This window comes from Terrapene carolina, unplaced genomic scaffold (assembly GCF_002925995.2).
Source record: "Terrapene carolina triunguis isolate 2854851 unplaced genomic scaffold, T_m_triunguis-2.0 Scaffold771, whole genome shotgun sequence".
Taxonomy (NCBI): Eukaryota; Metazoa; Chordata; order Testudines; family Emydidae; genus Terrapene; species Terrapene triunguis.
In genome coordinates, this window is record NW_020665122.1 from 233,231 (window position 1) to 244,656 (window position 11,426).

The 11,426-nt window shown below is 52.2% G+C and overlaps 1 protein-coding gene across 1 annotated transcript; it reads right to left on the bottom strand.

Annotated features, from left to right (window-relative positions):
* Nucleotides 1-6,858: 6,858 nt before the first annotated feature.
* Nucleotides 6,859-10,828, bottom strand: LOC112119185 (sialic acid-binding Ig-like lectin 10). Its single transcript, XM_029913652.1, has 6 exons — nt 10,705-10,828; nt 9,883-10,287; nt 8,569-8,889; nt 7,863-8,129; nt 7,436-7,741; nt 6,859-6,962 (listed from the first exon to the last, which is right to left on the bottom strand). The coding sequence occupies exons 1-6, from the start codon at nt 10,826-10,828 to the stop codon at nt 6,859-6,861; spliced, it is 1,527 nt and encodes a 508-aa protein (XP_029769512.1).
* Nucleotides 10,829-11,426: the final 598 nt, after the last annotated feature.

An 11,426-nucleotide genomic window follows, 5' to 3' on the forward strand; every position in this document is an offset into this window, starting at 1 on the left:
CTAGCGGAGGGGACCATGTCCACATGACAGAGCTGAACTGTGACAGGGAGACATTCAGGTGCCCAACTGAAATTCCGGGCCCCAGGGTCCCTAGGGGGTGTGGGGCCCGGGATGGAAGTGACAAATCTGTCACTTTCGGGACCACCCACACTGGCCCGCAGGGCCCCCCAAAGTGTAGGGCCCGGAGCGGTCTTGGATACCTAAGTGTCCTACGGCCCACCTGGGCAGTTTAAAAGGGCCAGGGTCTCCTTTTTAAATCACCCGGGCCACTGGCCAATTGCCCCCTTTCCCCACCCCCACCCCCATCGGCAGGCCTGGAGACATCCATACGGCCACATGTGTGGGCAGTGGGCGGAGAAGGGGGAAGATTGCTGGTGGGTCTCTTCTCAGAGACCCGGAGCCGGCTCCTCACTGGAATCAATCCCCTGATCTGACCAGCTAACCCCTGCCCTGCAGGCAGAGATCAGAGGGGCTGTGTCCTTACCACCAGCTGTTCTCCAGCCGGCCTGGGCTGGACCGAGCTGTCCACAGCGGAAGGAGGGACGGAAAATAACCCTCCCATTAGCTGTTCCCCATTCACAGTCATGAGGAAAACAGCCCAGACACTGGAGAGGGAGCTCAGAGACATGCTGGCGTTAGGGGTGACCCAGCCTCCCATCTGAGCATCTCCCATGGGGTTGGTCCCCAAGAAAGATGGGTCGATCCAATTCTGTGTGGACTGTCGGAAGCTCAAGGCCATCGGCTTGTCCCATGCCTAGGCCTGACGAGACCCTAGACAAGCTGGGCTGCATCCAGTACCTCACTACTATGGATCTCATCAAAGGCTACTGGCACCTTTGGACCCAGATGCCATGTTGAAATCTGCCTTCATCACCCCTAGGGGGCTCTGTGAATTCCTGGTCCTGCTTTTCAGCCTCAAGGAGGCATCGGCCACCTCCCAGCGCTGGGTGGGTCAGTTACTGTGGGGGGTGGACGACTTTGCCCTGGTGTGCATTGATGGTATCTGTATCGTTAGCTAGTCCTGGGACAGGAGGAACCTGTGTCCCAGGTGAAGAGGGGGGCTGGGATGTCTCTGGGAGGCAGGACTGACTATCAAAGCTGGAAAGAGTAAGGTGGGGATGGCAGAGGTGTTGTACCTGGGCCAAAAGGTGGGAAGTGGCTGCCTAAAGCCTGAGCCATCCATGGTGGAGGTGATCAGAGATTGGCCCATTCCTCAAACCAAGACACAGGCCCAGGCCATTCTGGGGATATCATGGCACTGCCAGAGGTTTGTGTCCCACTTTAGCTCCCTAGCAGTTCCCATCACTGAGCTGTGTAAAAAGGGCGAGCCGAGAAAGAGACATATTTATCTACATAAAAATATTTATCTACATAAAAACATTGATCACAATCAATTCAGCATTTCTCAAAGACTGAACACTTGCTTTCATGCTACAATCTTGCCTGGCTTTGTATAAATGCACCATCTGGTGGCTCCCTCCAGAACAGCCTGTTCCTCCCATCCCATCTCTCCTATGCAGGATTCTTTCCATGGTCCCAGACCTGGGTCAGAGGGTCCCAAAATCGGTGTAAGCCTGGGTGGGTCTCTGCTCATCATCACAAGTATCCCACCTCTGCCACCCGACCCAGCCAATCCACCATCTTGGGGCTGGATCCAAGCCATCGCCCAAAGGAGGGGAAAGGCCGCGTGGCCCATTTCTTGTGGGGCTAGTGGCTTGAAACAAAAAATTGTCAGATTTTTTTAGCAAACTGAAAACTGTTTGGGTCGAAACAAAAAGAATAAAGTTTTTGGTGAACCAAACATTTGAAAAAAATATTCAGGGGTAAATCTGAAAGCATAATTTGATAAATTTGGAGGGAACCAAAAGTCACGGGGGGGGGGGGGGGGAATCTTTTCATGTTATACCAAAAATCAAATTTGGTCAAAATTTTCAGTGAACCAGAAAGTCAGAAATAGATTTGATTAAAGGATGAAACATTTTGTTTTGATTTCAAGCATTTTAGACATTCTTTAACTACAAAGTAAAATTACGGGAAATTTGAAACCATACAGTGATTTTGGATCGAGAGAGTGAAACATTTCTTTTTGAAAACGCCTAGATGAAATATTTCCATTCTGGGGAATTTTGGGAGGTTCCCCCCCCCCCCCCCAACAAACAATTTGGCAAAATTGACCAGATTCACCCAAAGTTTTGTTGTTGCCAAATTTGCATTTTGCACCCAAAAAAACCAGTTTGTCCATTAAACTTTCTCCCTGCGCTGGCTGGGAGTGGCTGTCAGAGCTGCTGGGTTGGGTGTTGTCTTTCAGGGATCAGTAACTACCATCAGCTGGTCTGCTCTGTTCTCACAGTGGTTCTCAAACTTCATCCCACCACGACCCCCTTCTGACAACAAAAATAGCTACACAACCACAGGAGAGGGGATCGAAGTCTGAGCCTGCCCGAGAGCCGCTGCCCTGCCAAAGACGAAGGGCTTCATCCCCAGTGGAGGGCCTGTAACCTGAGCTCCGAAGCCCAGGGCTGAAGCTCTCGGGCTTTGGCACCGGGCCCCAGCAAGTCTAAGCCAGCCCTGGTGACTCCATTAAAATGGGGTCGTGATCTACTTTGGAATCCTGATACACAGTTGGAGAACCACTGCTCTAGAGGCCATCGTACAGCGCTCGTCATAGGGGTATCTGGGCACTTTGCGGTCCTCATAGAGCAAACAAAGTCATCCAGGGCTGGCCTTAGCCACGGGCAAATGGAGCTGTGATGGGTTCTGTCACAGAGACCCCCTTGAGACTGTCACCTGATGTTCTGAGGCTACCTCAGAGCCCATTTTCCCTGCCAGCTTGGGACTGCAGAAACCTGCCTTGTTGAGCCAGACACGCTAGCCTGCTGCAACACAGACCCAGGGTCTGAACCACATCCCCAAAGCTGCAGACTTAACTGAAAACAGATTAAGAAGTGCTCCTGTCTCCAGCACCCAGACATCCAGCTACCAATGGGATCCAAACCCCAAATATATCTGTTTTACTCTGTATAAAGCATATACAGGATAAACTCATAAATTGTCCGCCCTCTATAACACTGATAGAGAGATATTCACAGCTGTTTGCTGCCCCAGGTATTAATCAGTTACTCTGTGTTAATTAATAAACAAAAGTGATTTCATTAAGTATAAAAAGTAGGATTTAAGTGGTTTCAAGTAATAACAGACAGAACAAAGTAAGTTACCAAGCAAAATAAAGCAAAACATGCACATCTAAGCCTAATACATCAGGAAACTGAATACAGGTAAATCTCACCCTCAGATATGTTCCAATAAGCTTCTTTCACAAACTAGACTCCTTCCTAGTCTGGGCCCAATCCTTTCCCCTGGTAAAATCCTTGTTAGTTCCAGCTCAGGTGGTAACTAGGGGATTTCTTCATGACTGGCAGCCCCCTTTGTTTTGTTCCAGCCCATTTAATATCTTTGGCAGAAGGAGGGAATCCTTTAAATTAATGGAGATATCCTACCTCCTAGAACTGGAAGGGACCTTGAAAGGTCATCGAGTCCAGCCCCCTGCCTTCAATAGCAGGACCAAGTACTGATTTTGCCCCAGATCCCTAAGTGGCCCCCTCAAGGATTGAATTCACAACCCTGGATTTAGCAGGCCAATGCTTAAACCACTGATTTCAGAGTAGCAGCCGTGTTAGTCTGTATCCGCAAAAAGAACAGGAGTACTTGTGGCACCTTAGAGACTAACAAATTTATTAGAGCATAAGCTTTCGTGGGCTACAACCCACTTCTTCGGATGCATATATAAACCACTGAGCTATCCCTCCCCCCCTTTGTCTCCCTCTGAGTTTCCACCCCTCCTTCTAAATGGAAAAGCACCAGGTTAAAGATGCAATGGAGACTTGCAGGTAAACAGAGCCATCTAGAGTCAATTGTCCTAGTCAATGGGAGCCATCAAGATTCTAAACCACCATTAATGGCCCAGACTTTGCATAATTACAATCGGGCCTCAGAGTTATGCTACATCTTCCTAGTTTCAGGTACAAGAATGATGCATTCATACAAATAGGAGGAACACAGATTATAAGCTTTGTAATGATAAATTTATAATGTAGATTATAAACTTTGTAATGATACTTTACAAGAGACATTTTGCATAAAGCACATTCCAGTTACATTATATTCACATTTATAAACATATTTTTATAAAGCAGGATGGAGTGTAACGTCACAGGGGCGGCTTCAAGGCAGGGGCAGGAGCCGCGGGGCTTCAGATGCCAGCGGGGGGCACCCCTGCTCCGGAGGCTGCTCCTGGGAGTTTACTGTCTGCTGTAAGGAGCAGGGGGGAGGGGCTCTGATGTCAGGCTGTCCCCTGCCCCCCCATGTACCCCATCTCCGCAGAGCAGGTGGGGTGGGGGGACAGGGCTCACCGCGAGTGGGGCTGACGGCTGCTGCTATGTCTGAAGGAGCTTTCCTCAGACTGCTGAGTTCCGCTCTCTTAAAGGGGCAGCATGCGGTCTCCGCACACACTCCCCCAGCTCACACACACCCGCAGCTCACACACACTGTCTCTTTCACACTCACCCCACCCAACATATACTTATATTGCTGTTGTTACTTGTTGTTACTTCCTGCAATGCACATATATGCTCTGTAATTTTATTCTTTCAAAGTGCCGTTATTTGAGTTTTTTCACTGGTCTCTGCATTTCATAATTTTATTTCTCTCTTGTGCTCACATTGAATTCTCTGAGTAGTGAGTTCTAAACTGCCTAACCTGTCCTGCCTGGAGTAATTATCATTATTACCGTTATTATCATATTGTGCTTTGTCATTCATTATGTAAATTGGTACAATCAAATAATAGTATTCTCCTAGAATGGAACTGTAGCTTGTACTCACTTTAGTAATTCCAGTTTCAAAAACATTAGCTAAACACAGAACTATAGACACTGCGCAGATAAAGGTAATTTATTTTCAAATTGTATTTTTAGTTATATCTGTAAATTAACTTACAATTTGCATGAAAATAACTGCAGTTCTAACTATGATACCAATAGCAATGATGGAGTCAAATGTTAGTGAGTCACATACATGATTGTGGTCGGTAAACATAAATGTCAAATATCAGGGGAAGAAGTGAGGTTTTTACCCATGAAAGCTTATGCCCAAATAAATCTATTAGTCTTTAAGGTGCCACCAGACTCCTTGTTGTTTTTATAAATGCCAAAATAATTAGAAAAATGAATTCCCTTTCTTAATGAAAGAGAAAAAAAACCTCAATCACATATGTGAAAATTATGTTTTAAGTGAAAAAGAATGGACTAAAATAGAGGAGACAATGGCAGTAACACATTGTGTCTGTGTAAGCAGATTTTATTTATTTTTATTTATCTCTACTAAAGATAGTGTGTGAAGTATCAGACGTGTGTTTCTGATATTTGCGTAAAGCTCCAGAACTGATACCTCAAGGCTTGGGATTGGGAATATCTTGCTGTATTATCTCCTGACTGTTCTAAATGTACATATAAGCTTTAAATGTGGCTTTAATTGGCATTTGTATATATTTTTTCTTTCTTTATATAACAGCTAGATACAGTGCTCCTGTCGGCTAATCCCTATGTTAATATCTGAAAAAGCCCTGAGAGTTTTCAGGTGCCTAAGTAGTCCCTGGAATCATGGTTAAAGTTTCCTGCCACCCCCCACCACCCCAAATCTGAACTGGTGCCCCCGCCCCAGGTGAGCCAGGAGTGGGCAGAGGGCTCCAGGAGGCCGTGGGCTCTGGTGAGATGCAGCCCACGTGTGCCAGCGCGAAGCCTTGAGCCACATGCCGAGCATCAGGCACCACAATCCACAGCCACAGAGCAGGAGGGTGGCAATACACCATGTGCCAGGCCCCCCTGACTTCTGCACTGCTGCTGGCAGTGGCATTGCCTTCAGAGCTGGGTTCCCAGCCAGCACCCGCCAGTATCAGGCCTCCCTGCTAGGGCTTAATTTGAGCGACAGTTGAGCTCTGGCATCTCTTTCAATACAAATTAAACACTGTGGGAGGCAACAGGGCCCAGAGGTGATGCGGGGGGGGGGGGAAGTCCAGGGAGCCCGTGGGGGCCAGGAGTGATGGGGGGGCACCAAAATATAAGTTCGCCCAGGGTGCCATTTTCCTTAGGCCGCCCCTGGTCATGACTGTCAGGGCAATAAAACAGATCATCTACTGGTCATATAAATATTACAGGCAGCTTCCACATGCTTCCCAGGCCCATGTGTCTGAGCTGGAGGGGGAGGGAGGGGGCGGGATACTGGGCTAGATGGACCCATGATGGGTCTGATCCGGAGGGATAGGGAGGGGGCGGGATACTGGGCTAAACGGGCCCATTGGCCTCACCCAGGGTGGCAGTCCCCCCAGCTGAGGTCTCATTCTCCATTTCCTCAGTCCCGTGATATTCCAATTCCTTGTCAACTCTTCGGTGGCTGAGGAATGGCCCGATCTACACACCGGTCTCGGGCACCGTGGATTCCCTGGCCCCTGGCCTGTCCTTCCCTATGCTTCCACAACAGCAGCAGGGTGTCCTGGGAGAGAGAGAGAGATTCTGGGGTATGTATGTGGCTGGCAGGATGGATAGATAGATTAGATAGATGAGGTATGTGTGGGTGGGGTGGTAGGTGGGTAGATGGGTACATACGTGGGTGGGTAGGTAGGAAGTTGGATTAGTGGGCAGATAGATAGGAGGTAGGTGGGAATGTAGGTGGGTAGATCAGTGGGTGGCTGGGTCAGTGGGTTGGTAGCTAGGCAGTATGGTAGGTGGCTAGATGGGTGGGTCAGTGGGTTGGTAGCTAGGTGGGTACATAGTTGGGTTGGTGGGTAGGAGGGTCAGTAGCTGAGTTACCGTCTGTAATAGAGCAGGGTGAGGTAATAGGCCAGGATGAATCCAGTTGCCACGAAGACGAGTTTGCAGCTGATTTCGATAAATGCCCGAGTGAGGCCACCTGTGGGAGCTAGAACAAGCCGAGAGTCTGGGATAGATCCCTGCAACCCCTGCCCTGAGCCAGCCAGCCCCCACCCTGGGGCCAGATCCAAGCTGGCACCCCCTAAAGGGGAAAGTCTCAGCCCTCTGAGCCAGACAGTCCCTGGGGCCAAGTCATAGCCGGTGCTCCCTAGAGGGGAAGGACTCTCATCTGATCCCACTGGGCTCAGCAGAAAAATATGGAACTCGTGGGGGTTGGAATCGAGGCAAAAGGTCCTGGCTCCCAGCCCCCCTGCCCCCTGCAGCCCCCACTCCCCTCCCAGAGCCATGGATAGAACCCAGCAGTACGGGGTCCCAGTTCCCTCTCCCCTCCCTGAGCCTGAGACAGAACTCAGGAGTCCTGAATTCCAGCCCCTGCCACCAACTCCCAGCCCCCACTCCCCACATCTCCCCTCCCCAAGCAGGGGACAGAACCCAGGCGTCCGAGTGTCTCACCTCTCTGCGGGGTGCTGAAGTCAAAGTGCAGGGCGGCGTAGGTTCCATGGGGGTTGGAGCCGAGGCAGAAGATCCGGGGGCCCCTCTCCTCACTCACCATCCAGCTCAGGTTGCTGACAGCCTCATCCCCCCAGGCCCATGAGCTGACCTGCAGGGCCCCCCATGAGCCGTTCCCAGCCAGGGGCTCCCCGTCCACCTGCCACTGGAGCCGGGGAGGGGGGTGGGAGCGCAGGGAGCAGCTGCAGCTGAGGCTGGGCCCCTGGCGCTGGCAGGATGAGTTCAGCCTGGTCCCCGGCCGGGGGCTGTCTGGGGAGCGCAGGAGACACAGTGACAATAGTCAGAGAGTGAAACCCAGTGGCAGGGAGTATCACGGGTTAACCCCAGTCACACCCAGTGGCAGGGAGTCGGGTGTGTTAAGCCCACTCACACTCGACGAGCAGCTGGAACGTCCCCTGTGCAGAGCTCTCCACGTTCTGGGCCCAGCACCCGTACAGACCCCCGTCCTCAGCCGTCACATTGGGCAGCTCCAGCCACAGCTGATTCTCCCCTGCGAGGTGGGCGCCCTCGACAGCTCGGCCCCCCCTTGCCCAGCCCAGCGCAGCGGGGGGGTTGCTGGTGACGGAGCAGAGGAACCGCAGGGAGTCCCCCTCCTGACCCATGAGCTGTGAGCCATTGGCCACCAGGGTGCCGGGATCTGGGAACAGGAATAACACAGAGCCACTTGCACCCTGAGCCAGCCAGTCCCTGCCCAGGGGCTGGATCAGGGTCGATGCCCCCCAGAGGGGAAAGTCCCCATGCCCCACTCCCCACCCTCTAGCGATACCTTGGAATAGCTGGGGGTCCTTCCTGTTAGCTCTGGAGACGGTGATTTGCAGAGTCCTCACTGGAGCTGAAATACCCACGGCAACATGTTAGATTGGAAAGTGGCCCCCACTGACCCCCTGCTCCACAGTTCACGACCCCCCAATGAACTCCTGCCCCTCCCCACAAACTAGTACCCCCCATGGATCCCCTGTCCACCCTGTTCCCTGCCCCTGGGGGAGGGGCTGGAGGGCAGGGCTTGGGGCTCCAGGGATGGGATCCCAGCAGAGGTTGCTGGGGGCCGGCATGGAGGGGCTGGGGGGGTCACTCACGGCCAACGTGGAGCCGGATGGCTCTGCGGGTTGAAGGTCCCTGTGCTGAGCTGTAGGTGACGGTGCAGATGAGCTCTTTGCCATGGTCCCCGAGAGTGGGCATGAAGCTGAGAGCGGAGCTGTGGGCCCAGGTGCCGTTCGCCTGCTGTGCTGAGACGTTCCGGGCTGTGTCACTGAACGGCCCAGACCAAGTGATCTGGGGAGGGGGCCCGGAGCAGCGCCCAGGGGCCTTGCAGGTCATAATCACTGGCTCCCCAGCCAGCAGCATCCCTGGCAGCCCCTGTGCCGGGGAGATCTGGATCTCTGGCTCCTCCGTTAGCCCTGAGACACGGGGAGAGGGGAGAGAATCACTCAGGGACACGGGGCGTTTGCCCATTGGGGACGCCGGCTCCAATCTGGCCCCAGAACGGGGACTGGCTGGCTCAGGGGGGCTGATGAACAGTGTCATAAATATAGAGGGAAGAGTAACAACTTTATGTGTGTAGTAGCATAAAATCCCTCTTTGGCAGCTGTACTAAATCGCCTTCCCTGTAAGGGATTTATCAGCTCCAATAACCTAGTTGGCACCTTAGCAGAAGGACCAATGAGGAAAGAAGATACTTTCAAATCTGTTGGGGTGGGGGCTGATTTGTTCGTTGCTCTCTCCTTGTTGTTCCCTCTCTGAATGGAGGGAGAGACCAAGCAGGTACAACATCTACTGAAAATATACCTGGAATAATAGATCTAAACCCACAGAAGTTGTAAGTAGGCAAGGAAAGCCGTTAGGTTATCTTTTGTTTTAGCTTGTGAATTTTCCTATGCTACAGAAGTAGTTTGATTCCTGTTTTTATAACTGTAAAGCTGAGCCCAAGGGGAATCCTCTGTGTTTTAAATCTTTTCTTTACCCTGTGAAGTTACCTTCGAAACTGATTTTGCAGGTGTGATTCTTTTATATATATATAAATAACATTCTTCTTTTAAGAACCTGAATGATTTTCAGTGTCCTGAAGACAAAGAGTCTGGTCTGTGCTCCCATTCCTAACCCATTGGCTGGTATATTATTCTCAAGCCTCCCCAGGAAAGGGGGTGAAGGGACTCGGGGGGATATTTTGGGGGGATAGGGATTCCAAGTGACCCTTCCCTGAATTTTTCTATAAATCACGTGGTGGTGGCAGCAATACCATCGAAGGACAAGGGAAGGAATTTGTGGCTTGGGGAAGTTTTTAACCTAAGCTGGTAGAATATAAGCTTAAGGGGTCTTTCCTGCGGGTCCTCACATCTGTACCCCAGAGTTGGGGGGGAACCCTCACAAGCGGTGACTGCAGCTGCTCTTACCTGGCACGGAGATCGTGAGCACAGGGTCAGTGCCATCGGAATTGGAACGGTAACTGTGATCTAACATGCCTTTCTCGATGTTAAGGAAATATCTCCCTGCATCCATCCGTCGGGCATCACTGATTTGCAGGGAGCAGTCGCCGTGTGCTGGATCCCCCATCAGCCGGAACCGGCCCTGGGTCTCCTGCGACACCCCCGCGCTGGGGATACTGCTAGCCACGGGATGATCCTGGCCCACAGTAGCAGACTCCTTGTACCAGGTTCCGTATAGCTGGGCCGAGGGATTGTCGGTGTCATACGAGGCTGGGTACGTGAAGTTGCAGGGGACGAGAACGCAGAGACCCTCCGGCATGGACACTGACTGCGGCGCCGCCAGGGTAAATCCAGGTGGCTGGGACAGGGACCCTGCAGGGGACAGGGAGGGATCGAAGTGGGACCCATAGAGAGCAGAGACCAACCCTGAACTGCACTTTCCAGCTCTGCCAGTGCCCCTCACTCCCGACCTGCAGACCCCTGCGAGCCCAGCCCCGAGCTCAACCCCCCTCGAAGTCTATCAGTGCCCCTCATTCCCGATCAACAGCCCCATGCGAGCCCAGCCCTGGGTCCTTAACCAATTCTCACTCCATTTATTTTCCATCCCTCCCTCCATCGAGCCCCCTGCCTGCTCGCTGTCACTCAGCGCCCCCTAGCACCACACTGGGGCACTGGGCTCCCCTCCCCCTCTGGCCAGTCTCCCTTTCAAGTTCTGGGACAGACCTGGCCCTGCTTAGCGCAGGTTCTGCCCTTCCCCCTGCACTGGGGCTGCAGGTGCTGCTTACTTACCCATCCAGAGCAGGGCGAGGATCAGGACCCTCAGCGTGGCAGGACCCCCTGCTCTCCAGAGGGGGACCTGAGGAGGGAGTTCCCTTTCCCTGGCGTCATGCTGTGGCAGCAGGGCTCTGCCCATGGCTGGGGCGTCCGGCTGGGACAGACCTACAGACAGACTGGCGGTGGGAAGTGTGAGAGCAGAGGCTGTTTGGGGGGACAGATCTGCCTGGTGGACCGTCAGTACTGCTGTGCTCTGCAGGGGTCTGATCTGGGACTGCTGGCAGCACAGTGACCTCCCCCCACACAGCAAACTCGAAATCACCAGACGTTCCTGAGAGATCGTGGGCTAAAATAATCCTTAAATTGGTGAAAAAAACCTGAGATTTTCTCTAAGAATCATGAGATCAGCCATAAAATCCTGATCTGGTGACAGAAGATGGTCGGAAGGCAGCGCTGCTCAGTGCCTGCTTTGCTTCAGTCTTCCCACAAAAAACATGTGAGCAGACAACCAGCGAAGTTACCATGGACAACAAAGGGGAAAGGCTGCAGATCAGGATAAGTAAAGAACACGTCAGGGATGTTCCGACCAATCTGAATGAATTCAGATCAGTCGGGTGCGAGGCTGTTCAACCCAGGGTGCTGAAGGAATTAGTGGAAGAAATCTTGGAGCCACTGGCAATAATCTTTGCAAACTCCTGGATGCCAGGAGAGGTCTCAGAAGACAGGAGAAGGACTAA

Coding starts and splice junctions, on each gene's coding strand:
- LOC112119185 (XM_029913652.1), bottom strand. CDS start 10,828: ATGGGCAGAGCCCTGCTGCCACAGCATGACGCCAGGGAAAGGGAACTC. Junction 8,130..8,568: donor CATCCGGCTCCACGTTGGCC/GTGAGTGACCCC, acceptor TCCTGTTCCCAG/ATCCCGGCACCCTGGTGGCC. Junction 6,963..7,435: donor CTTCAGCACCCCGCAGAGAG/GTGAGACACTCG, acceptor TAGCTCCCACAG/GTGGCCTCACTCGGGCATTT.